The sequence below is a fragment of the Hylobates moloch genome, unplaced genomic scaffold (genome assembly GCF_009828535.3).
Source record: "Hylobates moloch isolate HMO894 unplaced genomic scaffold, HMol_V3 SCAFFOLD_19, whole genome shotgun sequence".
Lineage (NCBI taxonomy): Eukaryota > Metazoa > Chordata > Mammalia > Primates > Hylobatidae > Hylobates > Hylobates moloch.
Genome location: NW_026652294.1, coordinates 54,823,489 through 54,845,896, shown reverse-complemented (window position 1 = coordinate 54,845,896; position 22,408 = coordinate 54,823,489). Strand labels below are relative to the sequence as shown.

The window sequence follows — 22,408 nt, the reverse complement described above, 5'->3', positions numbered from 1 at the left end:
AAGACCTGCTGTGTGAATGCTACTGCTGGTGGTCATCTCAGTCATTCTTCAGGTTGTTCTTGCTCACACTCAGGGAGCAAAGTAGTGCCCAAGAAACATAAAAGGGGGAGGAAGTCACAAGAGATGACTTGGAAGGGAGGATCGGTATCTTCACTGCACCTACTATTTTCATAATTAAATTCAAACTTTGCTTTCCTCCAACACTAACAATGTGACACAAATATGAGTAAATTGTTTGAAAGACACTGACAAGTGACTTTATTTACAAAATATGCATACATACATACACACCTCTCAAAACAAACTCCTTTACCAATAGCTGTGGCAAGTTCACAACAGGGGCTTCTAACCAATTACAAAAGTTACTATCTTACAGGTCAAATTGAGACCAATACAAAATTAATAAGCTTACTTTTGAGTTAAAAAACACTGATAGAAAAAGATAAATATGAATTACATAAAAATTGTTTCCATGGAGTTCTAGATTGTACACTGACTCTAGCTAACTGGCACAAAGAAACACACTGAAGAGTCACAGAGGGTTTTCAGAATGAGTAAGGGCTAGGAACCAGACGTCAAGGAGTTAAGTAGCAGGAAGTAAAACTACCCCCACCTCAGAACAGAGAGGTGAGTCATCATCACCATCTTATCCTTCTATCACTTCCTTAAGACCCTAGGTACTGAGAGAAAATGCCTAATTGACTTTACTTGCGTTCCTTACTGGCTGCTTGCCTATAGGCAGGCAGAAAGAGAGAGGACCCACCCCACTGGCTTCTGGAATTAGCTTTTTCCCACCAGCAATATACTAAGAAAGAGAATTCCCCCATACAGAAGGACCCTAATGAAATGAAAGACTGAGACAAGTTTGTCTTGGATCCATAAACATCCTTAGAAATCTTTCCATGTAAACTGAAAAAGAAAAAAAAAAAAGCCTCTCTCATTTCTGTTCAAATAAATGACTGCATCAAATATTAATCATCAAATGAAATAATCAATAAATCATTAGTGGACCAGACTATACTTTTACATCTTAGCTCAACAAAACGGGCACCAATTTAGAACATCCTGCATTCCACCTTCACAGTATGAATATTCCCTCCTCCACCTCCCTTGAACCATGAGGTATACGACAAGAAGTTCCACTAGCCGAGTACAGTAGTCCTCCACCACCCACCTTATCCTTGGGGGTAACAAGACCCGCAGTGGATAACTGAAACCACAGATAGTACTGAGTCCAACATAATACACACTACTTTTTTTTTTCCGATCTGTTAAGATGGATTCTAAGTGACTAAAGGACAGGGAACATGAACAGCCATGGATAATGTGGATGAAGGGATGATTCACATCCTGGGCAGGAAGGTGCAAAATTTAATCACGATACTCTGAATGGTGAGCAACTCAAAACTTATGGATTGTTTATTTCTGGGATTTTCCATTTAATATTTTAACACCATGGTTGACCATCAGTAACTGAAACTGCAGAAAGCGAAACTGTTGATAATGGGAGGACTACTGTATTTTATGGCACAAGCTCTCTTCAACAGATAGTCACCACTTGAAATCAATAACTTAACACTGGCTGATATTCTCCAGCACACCCAAAGCTCAGACAAAGACTACTGAACAACTGGTTAAGCTTGAGTTGTCTTTAGTCAAGACAAGACCTTACAGCTCCAGAGGTAGACGACCTTCCTTATCTCAATCAGAGGCTTTTGGAAACTCCCTACAAATATGAGTGAAAAGTAGGCAGTGGGGATAAGTCTACACAAAGCTTGCATTAAGACTTTAACCATGAAGTATTCGCCTTTTTCATTATTTTAAACTCTTACAACCCAGGGGAGGCTTTCTGTTAAGCCCCAACACAGGAAATTGCTTTTCAGTTGTCAATAGCCAACGTCTGAAAATAAATCCAGTCACTAAGTGTGGAATGATGTACTTGCAGCCAACATGCATTTGGCTGATGCCAACAGAGAAGGCAGGAGGCCAAGATATAAGACCTAAATTTTTTTTTTTTAAAAAAGGACTGTTCTACTCAGTAACAGAATCTGAAATAATGCAAAGGCAGAAATAGGCCACAAACCACCTGCCTCTAGCTTCAACATACATCAGCATCTGTCTCCCAAGGTTGCTTCAGAAAGATATTTAAGTTTTCTCTAACTACAGTAATTGTCCCAGTGGTCTAAAAAAAAGAAATGCCTTTGTCCTGTGGGTTTCTGGTTGGGTGGTTGACTGTTGTATTGATGGGGGGCTTCCTTGAGGGGTAGGGAGAAAGAGTACTAGGGAAGGGGGAGAAAAAAATGGAAGAACTAAAACTACAGAAGAGAATTTCTAACTTGTCGCTCTTTGACTCTGATTGAGGAATGGCTTTCTGCCAAGATTTCCTTCAAGAGCTCAGCCAGAGGATGAAGTGAGGTAACGAGAAGTAGTCTGGGGATGTTACACACTGTGTCCTGTGGCCCAAGACCCCACACAGATGTTTGTCCCTGAATGCTCTGACTCTCAGGGAGAAAAGAGTAGAAAAGTAAGAAGGCAGAGAAGACTTCCAGGGAGCAAAACTACTTGGGTTCTTCTTTCTGACCCACTGGACATACACCACTGCCTCTTCCTCCAGGTAATCTGCCAAGATGGGGAGTGATAAGAGATTGAAGGCAATTTTCAAAAGAATAAAACAAGCCTGAAACCAGGCTGAACAACTGCAAAGGGGGTAAGATGAAGTCCCTGCAAGCAGTCAGCAATCTGGCCAAATATTGCACAAATTCAGTATTTTAATTGGACGTTACTTTTATGGGGAATGTGGCATGAACTGAATTTGAAGCCAGGCTATTTATTTCAGGGGGAGGGGTTGGTCCCTAAAGCCACCTGGAGAGGAAGAGAAATAAAATACACAGAAGAGTCTACAGCCCAAGGGGAAAAAAACTAGTATCTTCTGAAAACAATTATCATAATTTACTTTCAAAATACTTTGGTATATCAAATGTTGTATGATTTCATTTATATGGGGTACCGAGAATAGGCAAATTCATAGAGACACAGAAAGTATAATGGTTACCAAAGGCTGGGAGCAAAGGAGGTGGGTGAGGAGTTACTGTTTGATGGTTACAGAGTTTCTATCTGGGATGATGACAAGGTACTGGAAATGGATAATGGTGATGGCTGCATAATACTGTGAATGTGCTTAATGTCACTGAACCATAAACTTGAAAAGGTTCAAATGATAAATTTTATGTTATATTTTGCCACAATAAAAACATTTCTTTTTAAAGTTTAGAATTAATCTGATGACATGTGCGCACCAGCCATTTAAGCTTTAATTCTGGGTGGTCATCTAACATACTATCATTAATGCACAATCCAGGATTAGTTAACTAGTACAATACAAGTAGGCTAAAATTCAAGTGACTAGTGTAAGCCTACATACTATCCATATCTAAATCAACAAACAATTCTCTGCTGACTCACCTAATGGATGTCAAAATAGGGTTTTGTTCTGTAAACCAGTTATTTGTTAATTAGTATAAAGGGTTAGAAATGGGGTCTTACTGGTAAAATTAAAGGAACTCAAGATACGCAGATGGACTAAATTAGTTTAGAGACACTTCCCACCTTCGTATAAACAGGGCACAAAAATCCAAGGTGGCATAATCCAAGGTGGTTATATCTTTATGGAGAGAACCCCTAAATGTTAAATGGTCCTGGATTTCAGTCTTTGTTTAAAGGGATTTCTTTTTGCATGATGCAAAGTGAGGGTGCAGAATGTGACTTTTGGGATGTTGTCAGCCTCCGGTGAACATGTCATTTAAAGTGTGTTCAAAGCACTTAACAGAGAAGTGGGACTTTACCAAGCTTTTCAGAAAAGGCTTGTCCATCAATTTGGTCCTGCTTGCTAGACAGAGGTTTCTATGTGTGGTGGGATCTGGCCTGAGACCTTCTTTCATTATAATCTATAGAGCAACTAAGGCTCACCCTTTCTCCTTTGGTGCCTACTAACAACTACGCAAAATTACATAAGAGCTGTTATTCACTATACTAACAGGTCCATTGAATAAATCCAGTCTCAAGGAGTCACTGATCATGAACACAGTGGCCTCCAAGGGTACTGTCTTAAAAAAGGGGAAAAAAAAAGACTCTAAGTCCATTGTCCAACTATAAGGGCTAGGAAAGAATATTAGACGTCCTCCTTACTTTGATGGCTATGTCCAAATACACTGTTTTCCATAAGCATTCAGAGAACTAAAATATCAAATAGAGTAAGAAACTAACCCCAGAAATTTCCATATTCTACTTTTAAGTAGCACATCAGGACTAGCTTTGAATGTTCTAGAGCTGGGGATATAATGGAATGTTACCATGCCTTTTTGCAAAGGCTCCCCATTTCCAGCACTTAAAAAATACACATATTGATATATAAAACACAGTAACAAATTGGTATTAACAATTCTGGATTTTAATCCTATTCCAATATGTATAAAAGGGCTGACCTCCGTAGAAAAAGGACAACAAATAATAAAGAATATAAGGGTCTAAAAACAAACCTGGTATAACATTGTTAGATTTTAGGATACTAGATCCCAAATCATTCTACTTGAGAAGGGAGTACACTGTCTGCACCATATAATGGCAAAATCACTTGGCACCATGTTTAAAAAGAGCTAACCTAATACTCAGGTTCACAAAATAAAAAAAAGAATTTTAGAGGCAGGATTTGGAAAGTCATTTAGGAGAGCCCTTGTCTACATGAGAAGATGCCAACTGATTTGATACACCATAATCAGTCTCTCATTTATGTTCAAAATGTTTAGATACATTTAAAGTAGAATAAGAGCAAACTACAATTCATTTAAGTGGAATGAAAAAAGCTCCCATGGCCTAGTACCAGGATTAGGAAAAAGGATTCATAAGACAGTATCCTTGGAGGCAACTCCTTAAGACTGGATTTAAAGCATTAAAATGTGAGGAAATAAAACTGTTCTCTCAGGCTCCAGTGACCTTGAAAACAGTGCAGTGATTCTGATTTACCAGTTTACACCCAGCTATGCCTCCCTCAAACTTTACTTTAAAAGGAGGATTTCACTTTCTCAGTATTAAGTCCAAAGGTCAAACAGGTTGTAAAGAGTCAAGGGCACCACCAGATCTACTCTACAAGGTAATAAACATTGAAGTCTATCATCCCTCACCAAGAAATGCAAATTTTTATTGAGCTACAGGACAGGAGTTGGGGGGTGGTGGATACAGGACTTGTACGCCATACACATCTTCCCTACAAAATCAAAGCAGTATGTACAAAACAGAGTTCCAACAAAAAGTACAATGATGAGAAAAGAACTCATTAAGAGCTAAAAATAAACTCTAATTCACAATATGCATAAGGATTTAACAAAAAAGGAAAACAAGATGTAAAATTGCATCTGCTAAGTTAACCATACCCTCATGGAAACTGCCCCCTCCCCCATACACACAAACTGAAATCTGTAAAGTCTGTGATGACTGAATGAAGCAATGCTTTAAATTTTTTCAATGAATATTTCAACAGAAAAGAAAATAAAGGGATAGTAATTTTTTTCCTCAGCCTTCTGATCTGCTAACACTGCAGGAATACTAGGTTTCTGAACATCCCATAACACAGGTCTCTGTATATCTAGACTTGAACATCTTATTTGATAAAATGAGAATATTCAGTACAGTATTTACATTTTACGTTAAAGGGATACTCATCTTAAGGAAGATGATGTCAATAAAAGCAAAAATAAGCCACAGTTAGTTTTTATCTAACCAATACTTCATGGCTCAATTTAACAACTTGCTGACCTTCGAAGTCCAGTAATAGCTCACTGGGAAGCTCACTTGAGAGCACCTTCATATTTTGAGTCAAGCTAATTCATTCTGAAACATTCACACAATACCACGTAGAGCAATAATTCCACACTCCGGTGCTCTAGTTCATAAAAGCTCGTGTAATATCATTAATCATCATTCTGGGCTCCCAAGTCCTGCCTCGCACTTTCTATTCTTACTTTGTTCCACTCCTGGAAAATCAATTATGTTGGTCAAATCACCTAGAAAGCAAAGGATGGAAGATGAGCTTTGCATTCTTCCCACATCATGACAAACTCCAAGAAATCTAGGACAACAGATCTACTTCAAGATGTTTTTCAAAAAGTACTTTACACCTATGGGCGGGGGGGAAAAAGTCTGCAACTGTCATGCAACTGAATGGATATTAACTGTTAAGAAGAGGACAGGACAGAGACAGTACCCCTGTATGCTAGGTACTTTATGAAAGAAACTGAATTTCAGAGTCAAAAAGCACACACAGGCCACAACACAAATTAAGTGGCTAGGCTGGAATTTGAACCCAAGTGTAACAATGTTCTAAGCTAAAAGCTCTAAGATGAGTGTTCAGTAGGCCACCTCCCTAGCAGGAGGAAGCAAAGGTGTTTTGATTCAAACTTAATCCCAAGAACTTGATCCTAAACTAAGTAACAACCTTAGTGTACATAGGGGTTTAGTAAATCCTACTACCACTTAAGAAATTTTTTTTGTTTTTCTGAGATAGAGTCTCCCTCTGTCATCCAGGCTGGAGTGCAGTGGCTCACTGCAACCTCTGCCTCCCGGGTTGAAGCGATTCTCCTGCCTCAGCCTCCTGAGAAGATAGATGGGATTACAGGCATCCAGCACCACGTCCAGCTAATTTTTGTATTTTTAGTACAGACGGGGTTTCACCATGTTGGCCAGGCTGGCCTCGAACTCCTGATGTCAGATGATCTGCCCACCATGCCTCCCAAAGTGCTGGGATTACAGGCATGAGCCACCATGCCCAGCCAAGGAACTCTTATAAACACAGCTTAAATACTTCCGTCTTGCTTTTTTCCCCCTTAAAGAAGGCATAAGGTAAATCTTTGTTCTAATTTAGAACAATACAGAATGATCACCCCTCGATTACTAAAGATGATATATGGTGTCAGAAATTACTGAGTGGAGTCTGAAAAGATGGTTTTAACTGAGGATCTGTTTCTTCACAATACTTAAGAGCAACAAATGCTACTCTGTGATTTACAGCCCCTCAAAAAATATTTGATTACATTTACCATCACCAATAAAAGGGGCATCCAAGGGTGTTGAAATACTGACATTCTAAAACTTTAAAGAGCCAAAACAAATACCTTAAGGACTAAAACATGCTAATTAAGCCACTGTATAGACCTGACAAATCGAATGACCCTCAAGTAAAATGCCAGAAAATATCTGTTAAAGTTGACCTTTTGAGCTGGAAAAGCACGCTCTGAGGGTTTCCACAGCTCTCAACATTCAGTAGCAGCAGTGTACTCAGCTGAAAGTCAATTAACTTAGAACAAGCTCAAAAGAAGTTGGCAAATTTTGAAGCACAGTTTTGGCTCCAATAATCAACTATTCTGTTCAGGAATATTTGAAAGGAAATGTTCCAACAGGTACAGAATAAAAGTGCTTTGGTCTATTCTGAATTTAAACAAAGTTTAAAAAAAAAAAAAAAAAAAAAGGCTGGTGGCCAAAGCTGTGTCATAGTTAAGGTAGTGAAATAGAATGAAAACTGTCAAAAACAGGTTGATTTTGTACTACACATCATAAAAATGGGGGGTATAAATCATTTTTATACCAGAGAAAAAACAGAATTTTAAAATTCTATAAATTACAAAAAAAGAAGCAACAAGTTCATATCACAATTTAACTGTTTTTAATCTCCTAACTGAACTATTTCCATTTTAGTTCACCATCTTCTTTCTCATCTACGTTTTCCATCATTCCTATGACAAGCACTTACATTGAGAATGGTGTCTCTTCTATACCACCAATCTCCTGATGCAAAGTAAACAAAGACTACCCCTCAGAAAAGGTCTGGAATAGCAAATAACACATATGCACTCTTACGCTAAATTATAAAGGGGCAAATGTTACAAGAGAATTTCAACTGTAATTTTATTTTCTATGAATTTGAATATATTTACAAAGTTTGTGTTTTCTATCGAACTAGCAAAGGAACAAAGAGAAAGGTTACTGAAGACTATTCCTCATCTACTGGTAAGGCAAATATGGCTATTCTAGAAGTTCCTCTGATAAGGGCTAGGAAAGCACAAAATCAAAACTCCTAAACCTCATTTACACCATAGGTTCAACTTTATTTTCCCAGTAAACATTCTAAGAAAGCTGTTGGAAAACTGTATAACTGTCTCATGGGAGTGACACATATCTTTTTTTACATTTTATTCTAATGGAACAAAATACCAAGTAACACAAATATCAATATCAGGAAATCAGAGAAACAAATCTGGATGATTAATGAATTACTAGAGAGGAATACTGTTTCATACTTTTTTGTATCCTCAAATAGATGTTTCTTCTTCCTAGCAACTAGCCATTAAAGGCTTCATTACCACAGGTTATCTAAAGAAGCAGCTCTTTGATTTATGAAGAGCTGTTAACTGGGAATTAACTTACTGAATGGTGAAAAGGTCCAGATTTGCCACCCCAAAATATTCCACTTTGGCATTAAGTTTTTGTTGTTGTTGTTGTTTGTTTTTGTGAAACGAAGTCTTGCTCTGTCGCACAGGCTGAAATGCAAGTGTGGTGGCACAATCTCAGCTCACTGCAACCTCTGCCTCCTGGGTTCAAGCAATTCTCCCACCTCAGCCTTGTGAGTAGCTGGGACTACAGGCGTGCAGCACCACCACACCCAGCTAATTTTTGTATTTTCAGTACAATCAGGGTTTCACCACGTTGGCCATGGTTGGTCTTGAACTCCTGACCTCCGGTGATTCGCCTGCATTGGCCTTCCAAAGTGCTGAGAATACAGGCGTGAATCACTGAGCCTGGCTGGCATTAAGTATTATTTTAGGCTGAGGAAAATGAGAAATCAACAGATGCAAGAAGAGTTCTCTGCCCTCCCCTTCTCCCTAAAAGCAGAGTATAAATTTCCCATGGGAAGATGTCTCTCTGTCCTGTACCAGTTCAGAGGTAAGTGACTCATTACTCGAGACAGTCGACATCAGATTGTTTATGCATACAGTTCTGTATAAACCAACCTTGTTAAAAGTGCCCTCATCTGTCATTACTTCCCCCTACTATTTTCTGAACACTTCCCCACAATTTCCTATTCTGCAAAGTCCAAACCTTTCCTTTGTTAAAATGGTATATAAGCCCCCCCCAACCCTGACCACTTGAGTTTTATGATACTTTTCTGTCAACTCCCAAACACAAAATATGAACAAAAATTGTGTGCCATTTCTCCAATTAATTTCCAAGTCCCCAGGTACTAAACAAAACAGGACAGAAGTTGTTTTTCCTAACAATGATAAAGAACTGTACTGTATTTGATTTCTTAAAATGTTACAAATTTCTAGTTTCATCATCCTGTAATCTTTCAACTAAACTAATCAAGGCTGACACTGAGAATTGTTCTATAAAAATACCCAGGTTCAAGTAAAAAGTGAACCTAGAAGAATAAGTGTTAAAGTCTTTCTCCAAAATTTTATATGAAGCTTCTATAGTGATAACACCAAACTTTTTAAATGACTGCATGACCTTTGGCAAAGAAACAAGATATAATGAAAAAATAATTAAGTTTAAAGATACATCAGTGAAGATGCAAATAAAGTTTCTCCATTACCTTTTACCTATGAGAGATGTTCCAAAAATAGAGGTTCCACAAACTTGACACAAATTTCATTTTATACAAACTTGGTCACTAAAATCTAAAAATAGATTCAAATCTACTGTATTCCACAGTTAACGCACTGGGGACCAAAGCATTTACCCCTGTGCAGTCATCTCCTTTCCTACAGACCTAAGAACACACACAACCTTTCTGCCATCTTTCTAATTAAATAGCATACAGAGTTTGCAAAGTGAGGTGTTTATTAAGTTACCACCCACCCAACCACCCTGCTGTTTCCAACTACTGGTCTGCAAGAATTAGAATTCTTGATCTCTTGATACTATGGACATTTCACATGCTCACTGTACAACTGTAACTGACATACGAAAATCACATTTTCAAATTAATGTTCATCAAAACAGCTTTGTGTTCACTGTGATTGACTCATAGGAAATAAGTGCTATTAAATTTGAAGGTTCCCATTAGTCTAATAAAATACCACTTACATGTTTCAATCCTGAGGAGCTAAGATTGTATTTGTTTAAAAAGAAGAGAATCCTATGCCATTAAAATAGTTTGGAAATCACATTATTTTGACAGAATAAAGAAGGATCAAAACTAGCTTTGAAATTCTCAGCAAGCAGAGACACAAGATAAACCTAGCTAAGAACACTCATATATGAATAAAAAAGATTTTAAGATACTAGCCCTAAGGGGTGCTGGGGCATGGTAGGAGCCTTATCATGCAAGGCACTACCTATTCAGAGGTAATCAACACCTCTGTGGGCACCCTGGAATTTATATTTGGGTTTTTGTTTTTTTCCCCTTTTGTCAAAGCTTCTAGTTAGCAGCTGATGAAGTCAGTACAAGACCTACCTCAAACAACTCAGAGTAAGGGTGAAATACTCATTACCTGAGGTCTTCCACTAACTACTCCTCTAGCCATTCTTTTAGAAGAAAGGAAAAATGACAGTGAAAGAACAGTCTACCCTGGAGTTTCAAAAACCTAATTACACTTACACACACACACACACACACACACACACACACACGCTCGCGCGCGTGCTTTCAGCAACATATCAGATCAGTAAAGACACAGCCTAGTGACATAAACTCAACATCTCTGGTTCTGAACCCTAGGAATTAACTCAGAGACCAATGCTGAGGAGGAGACAGCACTGTAAACTTAAACTTTCCAAGGAATTAAGTACTGCAATTGTTAACACCTCTTCCATAATGCCCTAAATCTAGAATTCAGGTAAACCTGGAAATCCCTGGTTCAATCTCCCTGCGAAATGTTCAAGACATGGATAACTCCTAGCTAACTAGTACATTCCAGGTCCCCACTACAGATTCTGATTCAGTAGGCCTGGACAGGGCCCAGGACCATACATTTCTGGCACTCATTACAAGTGATTCCAATGCAGGAATCCTAGTGACCGTACTTCATGAGACACAGTCTGATTCCCAAAACTTTTTTGGGCTTCAAGATCACCTGGGAAGCTCTCTGACAACAGATTCCAAAACTCCCTTAAGGTGAGTAGGTGAGGATGTACAGCCAAATTTGGGTACCACTGGGCTAGAATATCAAGTTCACAACCATTGATTATAATGTTTCTAGAGAAGCACAGATGTTCTTATTCATTTGGTGTATTCGTCAGTCCTTACTGTCAAAAACCTTCCATTCCCCTTCCAGAGAAGACACACTCACCAGAAGATGCCCTCTGGATAACTCTGTAAAAATTACACATCTCTCTATAAATTCATCAGTTGGCCATGTGCTTAATCTTTAAAGAGTGAGCTCTTGCCTCCAACAAGAGGCAAAGAGGAAACATCCAGGTAAAGCATAAGATAATCAGAATTCTGGTCCCTACTCTACCGCTTAAAAAGCTCTGTGGCCTTGAACTAGTCATTTCACAAACCTGGGCCTCTCATCACCTATGATGTTTGGGGCAAAGAAGGGAGAAGCTTGGTTAAGGTCACCTCTAGGGCTTTTCTGACTGTAACACTTTATTACTCATTCCTTGCATCATAAAATCCATTTCGTTCATCTAGAATGCAGCATCAGCAGGTGTCAAGGACTCCAAAGTGCATTTAAGAACACAAAGGGATGGACTAAAGTCAGCTAAGCTGTACAAGCAGCAGAAGCTTCTCATGATGAATGCCTATAGACAGGAAACAGGCTGAAGCATACAGCTGGGCAGAAGCCCAAAGAGACGGACCTGACAAACAACATAACAAATAGAACTTAGTCTAGAGAAGATTATTGTATTTGCTACTGAAGACATTTCTTAATGTACTTCCCTAATCCTCACTCGATCAAAATAGTGACATTAATTTGCTAACACTGACACAGTCTAAAAATTATACACTCTCTTCAAGGACTTAAGAGGCACACACTTTCCTAACTAGATGTTTTTGTTCCTCAGAGATAGTTTCCTAATTCAGTATTAAGAAAGATTTAAGAAAAGGGAAAAGGAAAGATTTCAAATCTTCCTGCAGAGTGACTCCAGAGCTTTCCTGTAACCCAATTAACGCTCAGGCTCCTATAAAATCAGAATACAGAAATGGGTCCCAACTGCTTCCCAGGAGGTAGAATAAGCTGGATAATTAGAGAAGGACCAAAGAACTCTGGTCTGTCCCTAAAATACGTACTGAGAAACTGCAGAAGATGGGTAATGCTACACACCACAGGGCAGGGTCCAAAGCTCCACAAATTCTTTCAAAACCTTGCTAGAGATACATTAATACTACCTCTTAAGAAGTATGTCTACTTTTCAAAGTACAACCACTCAGAACCCACATTTAGATACTACCATTTTCTAGACTATTTTACTCAATATAAATATTTAGTAAGAAACTCAGAAAAAAAAAACCTAAAGCAGTTCATGCTTAAGCTGAACGAGTGAGATCCTTCTAAAAGCCATTATAACCCATATTACAAATAAGATGTCAGTGGTCCAAATCAAAACAAGATTTCCAGAAGTTGAGGTGCCTAGTGTTCAGATTTACCTACTCCACTTTTGAATTTATTACCATATATGTTTCTTTTAGGAATCATGCTCATATGTTATTGATGTGAACAGGTTAAACTGGTCTGATAACCAGTTAACAACAAATCATTTCAAAAGCTTTTATAGCACCACGTTCAGTGGAATCTACTGTCAGGGAGAGATACTCACCCTTCCCACAGTCCCCAAATAGATTCTATGATCAAATAAGGCTGGGGAACTATAAATCAAACAGGTTTTCTTTACTGCTGGATTTTTCATAGTTCTTAATACAGTGATTATCGAGTATGGATCTTAAATGAAGAACTACAGAGTGCAGCACTTCCTAAACTTGTCAATATAATACTTATTTTAAGAAATAATTACTAGTATCTCACGAAATGAAGGCTGAAAAACATCTTTCAATCTTATACACTATTGTGGGAAGCAAATTAATACACCAAATACACTATGAAAAATCGTATGAAAGTGCCTCAAAAAAATTAAAAACAGAACTACCATATGATCCAGCAACCCCACTACTGCATGTTAACCCAAAAGAAATGAAATCAGTTTGTCAAAAGGGATGCATGCATATCCATATTTATTGCAGCAATGTTTACAATAGCCAAAATATGGACAACCCAAATGTCCATCAACCAATAAATGAATAAATATGCTATATATACACAATGAAATACTATTCAGCCACAAAAAAGAATGAAATTCTGTCATTTCCAGAAACGTACATGAAGTTAGAGGACACTATGTTAAGTGAGGTGAGACAGCCAAATACCACATGATCTCATAGGTGGAATCGAAAAATGCTGATCTCATTGGAGGAGAGAGCACAATAGTGGGTACTAGAGGGTGGAGAAGAGAGGAAGAAGGAAGGAGGGGGCTAGATGGTTAATGAGTACAGGGTCACTGTTAGAAGAAATAAGTTCTGGTGTGCTATTCCACAGAAGGGTGATTATGGTTAGCAATACTGCATGGTATACTTCAAAATAGCTAGAAAAGAGGATTTTGAACACTCTCAAAGAAATTATGAATGTTTGAGATTTGGAAATGCTAAATACCCTGCTTGATCATTACACAATGTATATAGCATCAAAACATCTCACTGTACTCCACAAATTTGTTCAATTATGTGTTAACTATATAAAAATATATACTATATATAATAGTGTACAAATATATGTGTATACATCATATATAGTATTATTTTATATATATAACGTATACACACACATAGAAACGTCTTACATCTTTAGAAACATCTTTCAATATTTGTGACCATTGTGGAATTTCTCGGGGACTCTACTTGCTTACCAAATATTTTTAATAGAAATTTTACCACAGTGGAAATCTCCATTACATCCTTCCCCTCGAGCCACTGAAAAGACAATAGGCAGGGGTCAGAGGTGAAGGAAATGGACGAGAAATATTTACACAGTTTTTTAGTATCTAGCCATGTATTAAAGAATACCCATGTGTTGTGCTTCTATCACCACCGTCTACCACACTAAAGCTAGAGAGGCAAAGGAGGTGAAGATAAAGAACTCAAATTTATCCCATTTTGCCACATAACAGCTCTAAAGATTTACAGAAGAATAAGATTAATTCAAGATTGACTAGAGGTGAGACGTGAGAATCTGTAAGATGTCTCCTGTGGCAAATGCCTAATATGAAAGATGTATGATTTGTTTAATATTTTCATCTTATAAAATGATAAAATGTATCATTTCGTAACAGTTTCATAACAAAACATGACTTTTGTGCTCTGTTCATGCATCTTTCTTTTTAATGGTAAGGGAAGCTCTACTAAGAAATCAGAAATTGATCTACTAAGCAATCAGAAATTGCATCTGAAAAGCAATCAGAAAATGCATTTGTGTCATAGCCCTCAAGTCATTTATCATATTTTTATCTTTTATATTAACAAGGTTGCAAAATCCACATGTAAGGGATGTTGTTTTACTTTAAAAACAAAAGATAAAATTCAACATCAGGACAGAGACATAACAGCAGCCTTTTGTTCTTCACCTTTTTCAGCTTATTAAAAACTATAAATTTCACATATACTTATCACACTCATTTTGGAAAAGAAATTGAAAAATCTCATCCATCTGATTATCAGTGTTCAGAAACTTAAGAACCACCTTCCTAATATCATAGTGAACATTTAAGCAACATAATTAAAATATAATGGCCGTTTGATATGGATCAATGACAATCCGTTTGCACTTAAGTTTTTAAACTTGATTTCAGTAGGTTCTCTCTGTGAACCTCAATCTGTAGCTTGAGGAAATATGATTATGAGGCCAAGCCCAGGGGCTGGCTCTAGAACTCACTTGTAGAGCTTGGAGAGAATGAGCCCTAACGATTAACAGAATAGCTCAAAGTCCCACGTATGAAAAAGTCAAAAGCGAACTTAGAAATGGCCCAGTGTGACCCCCTTTTTCTCTGCCTTTTACCTCATTTTGCCAAGGGAAACCAGAAGTCTAGAGCTGACTTGTCCAACGTCACATGACTAGGTGAGAGTTGAGACTCCTGGTCTCATTCTTCACACTGCCTTTAAGTATCTTTTACTCATTTCAAATATTCCATTTTATATTTTTGGTTATAAGCTTTGTAAAGCAATTTGGTATACACCATCAATCAAATTTAATTAACAAGAAAAATCCAGAGTCTGTCTACCTTCATATATTTTTAGTGTTTAACTTCACATATATGTCTAATTTCATACATTTTTAGTGTTTGAAAACAACTCCTGCAGGAAGCATTAACCCTTCTATCCCAAGAACGTGCTCCTTAAATTAGGTTTTGGCTTACTCTAAAAATTTAGTCAGATCTTAAAAAATACTAAGGAGATTTTCAACTAACTAATATTCAAAATGTACTATAATTAAGGCCTTATCTTTATCAGAAGGACAATCATATACCACGTTAAGGAACAGAACGTAAGATCTCATTACACTTGGTATTGTATCAGTGAAAATGTTCATACGCTGACAATGTGAACACTACCATTTATTTTATCATATATAAGCAAAAGGATTATACTAACATAAGGAAAAGACATTTTAAGATTTTTTCCCCTCTCCCAAACACATATTGTATCTCACTGTTGAAATGCTAACTTAAATACACTCAGGATACTAAAAGATAGAAGTTAACATGACACTGGCTATCCCAGATAAACATACTTTTAGAAGATTTCCCAAAGATCCTGTCCAGATCAGAGTACATTAAAGTCCAGTTAAAATATATACTGTCCCCAAAATAGTTTATGCTTTAAAAAGAAAATTTTAAACTAAGTTTCATATTGCTGATGTAATAACAGAGAGAAAATCTAGATATGTAAAATTGCAGCAGTGAATTATTTACAAGCAGTAATCTTATTATTTTCTCATATCTTGAGACACGATCCCTAAAATATGAGTCATCTACATAAAACTGCTTACCTGTTATTTTGTCTCTTACAAGCTTACAGGACTCTATTTCACCAATGCTCCCAAAGAGACTCTTTAGTTCCTCCTGTGTCATGTTCTGAGGAAGGTAGTTGACTATTAAGTTGGTCTTGCTGTCTTCTGTGTTCCCAGAGTCAACTGGTGACGAGCAGTTGTTGTTTATGGTGGTTGGACCATTGGCTGTGTTATTGCAAGTTGGCCCATTAGACAGTTGTGTTTCCATGGCAGCAATTACCTGCTAAAAACAGAGAAAATAAGAAGTGTCAGAATTCATATTTCATAACCTATTAGAGACCCCATCCAAGAATTTAAACACCTGTCACTAAACACAAGTCGTTCTACTGAAATTACAACAATGCTTCAACAAAGTGTAACACCTACACTAATTTTTACTTCATATTAACCTATTCATCTTAAGGTTACAACTATATTTTCACATACATATTCCATACATGCATATAAGCACAATTTAAATCTTAAACATTTTCTAGAATCACATTCTGGGTCTATTCACATATCCTTACTCACCTGCAGTGTCCACAGATGAGAAAATTAAGTAGCAAAGGGCACAGAATTGAACCCTAACTAAAAATCATACTAGAAAATAAAAGTGCTTAACATGCTACAAAAATGAACAAAAAAATGACCTACCTAACTCTGAAGAGATTTTCAGTTAGCCTAAGAGGTTCAATATTCTAAAACTGACAGATATCCATTAACTTAAAAATCAAAGAGCAAGAGTACTTTTAAAAATATAAATTTGTCAACATGTACTGTTTTGGTTACATATTGAAAATGTTTTTGATGGACAATATCATCTCTCTACAATTGGTAAGAAAAAAATAGATGCCATATTTTAGGGAGTGGAAAGGAACTGTAAGGTAACTTGGGAATGAGCTATGAATACTTGGTCTAACTGGTAGAATCTAATAGGACACTCTTGTCAACCTTGGCAGCTAAAAATTACCAACAAGGCGACTGATTTACAGCATCAAAATAAAATCCCCAAACACTTCGATATGGTGTTTCTCCTTGACTCTGCTTTTTAATGAGAAAAAAGAAAACCTATCCAGTCAATGAAAACAACAAGGTAAATATATCAACTTTTGCAAACAGACCAGCCCAAGGAATTCTCGTTTGAGCACATAAGCCTGTTGAAAATGCAAGTAACAGGGTATCTATAAACTCCAAACACCAGATAAAGAACAGAACTGGGGAAAATGGCCTCAAACTGTTCAGGCTACTCTAAACATCACTTATTAAGCAGTATTAAATCTAGTTTCCTAAAACCAATCCTATGCAAAAGAGTCACAAACCACAGCCCCAAATTTTCCAAAAGCATTTTCCAGTAACTACCTAACTTTGGACAGCCAAGACTGTGGTGGAATCGAAAACTCAAAGCATCACTGAAAGGATTATCCTTCATATTGCATACATCTCTCACCTCCACAAAGAACTACTTCTCAAAACTGACAATTCTGAATTGACGGGATGCTAGTTTTAGGGAAGCTTTAACATAGAAAAGGCAAAGAACTTGAGGCAAAGAAAAAAAGCAAAGTAAAGGGAAAGAGGGTTACAAGGAAAGAGAAAAAACTGTCTTTTAAAACACATATTGCCTAAGAAAAATAAAAGGGCCCATTAGCAGATAAACATATAGGAAGAAATCTCTACTGCCAGGAGATGTTTACAAAAGAAGGCAGTGTTGGACATACTGAGACTGGTCAGACTGGATAAGAATCAGTGCTGCCATGATAAAAAAAAACATGAGGCAAAATCCAGAATAGCTTTTGAAATATCCAACAACCTGTAACCCCTCCGTGACTTCATTTCCTTGTCAAAGAAGTGGGAATTTATTCTACAAGCTGCAAGCTGTTTCTCTACGAAAGCTAAGTTTTCTCAGGGAATACTTAAAGGGATGAAGGAAAATACACCTTTGGAAATCTGTATTTTAAAATCTTAAATAATTCAAGATATGGGTTTTATTATAATTAGCAAATCTATTTGAATTTGAAAAGGGAAGTTTCAGATTTCCTAATTAAACGTAACTGTTCTGGTTTGTAGAATATTAGCTGTGGGTCACTCTTTTCACAGCAAAAATTCTTCTGGGGTTAATCCTTGACCAGCAGTTATGGAAACAATGAGCTACAAGATTAAAGTGGCCAAAGACACTTAAATCACTACTGAAAAGTTTGGATAGGTGCAGAAACTACGAGAGACCCGAATGGGATATTCGGACTAAAGCTCATTGGGATAGCATTTGAAATACAAAGTGTTCATTGACTGAAATTAGCAAGATTTAGAAAGGACAACAAACACTCCTCACTTAATTGCACATTTATTTCCATGTTCAGGTGGCAAGAATGAGCTCCTAAGCCAACATTCAAGTGAACAGCTGCAGTAGGCTGTGTGCGCTGAAAATTACAGCATCTCTCTGCTATAGGACCATCTGCTCAGAATAAAATGATACTAATGTGCTATATTTTACAAATAATGCATATTCCATTGATAGGCTCAACACAACTGTTCACAGAATGCAAACTCTTTCAACAGTTACTGGGCAAATAATTTTCAGCCAGATTTACAATTTCAACTTTTTTTTTTGGAGCATAAAGAATTGTAAATAACTTCAAAATTTAGTAACCAAAAAAATACATAGTAAACAGAATGTATAGAATTACGGTAACTTAGTATTCAGACCATACCAAAACTTTATTTTTTTAAAAAAGCTTGTCACTCTTTTGAGTCTGCACTAAATCCTAATTTAGATTGTAAAAAAATTACATACGAGAGCATGGTTCTGATGCTACATATACCACTACAGTTAAAATTGCAATGTGCTTTAAGTCCTAATGATGGCCATACCACAATAGGTTAAATGTAAGAATAATTAGTATGCCAAATGAAAGATTCAAGTGTTTGGTATGGCCTCAGCACTCCTCCAACATGCTAAAAAAAAGTAGCCTACAGAATTTAAGAAAAATCCCACAGACCCCGGTCCAAGGCTCTGCTGCCCACGAACCACTTCTAAGCAGAGAAGCCACATCACACAGTCTGACTGCCATGTTAGTTTGGAGTTGCCGTCTGCAATATGGACACAAAAAGTACCGTATGTTAGATGAGCAAGATAATGCAACAAATCAGTTTGTACAAAATTTACAGTGATTGTATTGATATTCCCAGCACGTCCATGCAGTGTGGCTTAATTGAAATTGAGGCAATTCCAATCTAATCTTTCCAAATTCATTTCAACATGTAGTTTTCTTGCACAAATATAAGCATTTTTAATTAAGAGCCTGATTTTAAAACAGTATTAACTAGTTATCTTGGCATCTATTCTAAAGAACTAATGTAAACCACACCTCAAAAATTTAAAAAATAAAGTAAAATAAAGCAAAATACTGCAGGCTGTCTTATCTCTTAAGGATGTGGGAGAAGGGAGGAAATGTGAATGAAATTTTATAGTGGGAAAAAGTCATCATGTAATTCCTAAGTGATTGCTTTGCATAAAAGCACTCTTTCCCCAAAATATCAGAAGGACATTAAGAGAAGCTATATTTGCCCACACTGTTACATTATACTTTAAATGATCCTTAATCTTGGGACTTAAAATTAAAAGTGAATCGAAACCCTGTGAGGTTATTTTGCCACTACAGTCAAACGGTTTCTAATAGTTTCACTGAGAATTGTTCACATATACTAAGAGGCAGTAAACCAGCATCTTTCAATTGAAATAATTGGACCGATAAATAGGATTGTTTGGAGTAATGCTCGCATAGGATGTCAGCTTTGTCCCTGAATGAAATCAAGTGAACATTTTTTAATATGTAAATTATAAACCCAGCACAATTTGAAATTAGTGCTGCTATGAGGCCTCCAATATAGTTAATGGGCCATTTACCACTTATTGCAACTTGCCCAATTACCAAACAGAGCCATGATACTGGCACAAAAGCCGAAGTTTACTTTTTTTGCCATATATGCAGATGCTTCAAATGGTCAACATAATCAGAAAACTTAGTTTCTAAAAATAGACACTGAATAACAGAAGAGGTCCAGAACTGTCTTCTACTTATTGATAATTATAAAAATTTTATCCTGAGAGGCAATCCTGACTGTAAGTGATTTACTCTTGATATTAGCAATGCCACCAGTAACAATGGATTCCACTTTCTGGCATCTACCAAAAGGGGTTGACATACTTTTTTACAGGATGCCATGAAAATATTTTACTCTTCTTCCGTTCTCCCACTGTAACAAGAGAATTTGGTCTGACCCTATGTTCTTTATTTTTCAAAAAACTACTTATGGTTTAACTGAACTTGTGAAAAAGTGCTTTATACCCATGAAAGATTTTTTATAAGAACCCAACTGTAGTTAGAATACATGAGCAGGACCACACCCAGCAGGGTAAAGCAGGCATAAATGTATGTCCTGAATACCCTCAGGAGTTCAATCTAAACATTCCTCACTACATAAAACAGATTTTAATTTAACTGCCTCAGTCCCTTCTATTTCATGGGAGGTGGACACTAATGAGCTCATCTATTGACACCCCTCTTTCTGAAAGCCTCAGGGAGGTGAACAATCACTTTACTGCACCAACTAGATAGAAAGGCTGTGTATGGAAAATGATTCTACTGCACTTTTACATTTCAAGCACCCCAGACAGTCTCTCCGCTTGAGGCAGACACATACCTTTATGGGAAGTTATAAATAAGTTGCTCACATGGCCCTTACCTTTATGCTGGCCAACAATTCAGTTACTAAAAATGTAAAGCTACTTCCCCTTCACTTAAGGACAGGCAATTCTGCTCTACTCAATCTACCACAGACAACTGGGCTGTGCACTATTTATAGATTCCATTGGCTCTGAAACTCTTCGGAAAGAAAAAAAGGCCATATTCCAGTGAAACAGAGCCATTAATTTTAAGGCTTAAAAAAATAATGTTTCAATATATATTCTCCTCTTAATTTAGACATCACTTGTGCCAATTCAGACTGCTTTTCCTCCTATTATCCAAGGAATAATTTATGAAAAGGCACTTTAGCATAGATGAATCTAGAATATTCTAAACTGTCACTGGGCTCCAAGGTAAAATGGTTGTTACTTTGGTGAAAGCGTAGGTTTTATTGGGAAATAGAAGATTGTCTCTACTTTTGTACACACAGGTACTTCCAAAAAGCCATAAAGACTTTCAAACTTTTTATTTAAATGATCCTCCATGAATTTTAACATATACTGTTTTCACGATAGTGGAATTTAGAAAATAAATGCTTTATATCTCATATCTGGGAAGAGTTAAGAATTTGAGAAGTCAAACTGATCCGATAGTTTCCTGATCACATGAGAGAAAAGCAGTCTATATTTTATAATCTTACAATTAAAAAATTCTGCAAACTATGGTAATCAGCTTCTTCACTATTTTCAAACCTCTTGCAGACAGCCACCAAACCAGGTAGTTAATCAAAAGCATCTTAAATAGGCTGGACTCGGTGGCTCACGTCTGTAATCCCAGCACTTTGGGAGGCTGAGGTGGGTGGACCACCTGAGGTCAGAAGTTCAAGACCAGCCTGGGCAACATGATGAAACCCCACCTCTACTAAAAATACAAAATATTAGCTGGGCACTCAGGACGCTGAGGCAGGAGAATGGCTTGAACCCGGGAGGCGGAGGTTGCAGTGAGCCGAGATCACACCACTTCACTCCATCCTGAGTGACAGCGAGAGACTCTGTCTCCAAAATAAATAAATAAATATATCTTAACTATATTCTGAGAATTTTTATTAAGTTCACTCAGTATAATGTTGCGAGGAGGGAAAAAGGTTCCATAGCCTAGAAACCACCTGATTTAGGGACCAGACTTCTGTGGGTTAAAGTCATAGCAGGGCTGCTGAAAGGGCCAATACAATGACCCCTGGTGAGGCTGGTCCTGTTGCTCCAGCCACTCCATTGCCATGGTCACCACCCTGACCTGGGCTCTCATCTTCTTCAGGACCAGCAAATTAAAGCCTCCAAAAGGTCCCTCTCTCCTCATCCTAATCTACCCTAACACTGTTCCCAGGAAGACTTTCTAAACCTTCCCACAGCTCCCTGCTGCCTATCAAATGAAGTGTAAACTACTAGGTATCAACAGAGATCCTGTATAACTACTTTTATCAGCCCACTTATTCAAGCACCTTAAGATCTGAACTACTCCTTGTCCCTCAAACAGTCTGGTACCTTCACTCTTCTAGCTTTGTTTATGCAGTCCCATCTCCCTTATTCAAGGCTCCATCCAAACCCACTCCACCTCCATTTCAGGGGTTTGTACAAACTA

At 37.3% G+C, this 22,408-nt stretch overlaps 1 protein-coding gene across 16 annotated transcripts in view; it reads right to left on the bottom strand.

Annotated features, from left to right (window-relative positions):
* ELAVL2 (ELAV like RNA binding protein 2) overlaps positions 1-22,408 on the bottom strand; it is a 159,350-nt gene that overhangs the window by 55,189 nt on the left and 81,753 nt on the right. For 8 of the 16 annotated variants that reach the window (XM_058431591.1, XM_032138478.2, XM_032138480.2 and 5 more), the window contains exons 2-3: positions 19,082-19,172; positions 16,086-16,329 (exon numbers count right to left, since the gene is read on the bottom strand). In XM_058431591.1, the coding sequence (XP_058287574.1) occupies positions 16,086-16,329; positions 19,082-19,153 (316 nt within the window). In that variant the 5' untranslated portion in view covers positions 19,154-19,172. The remainder of the gene's footprint in view (positions 1-16,085; positions 16,330-19,081; positions 19,173-22,408) is intronic. The other 8 variants (XM_032138485.2, XM_032138486.2, XM_058431596.1 and 5 more) reach the window with 1 other exon arrangement.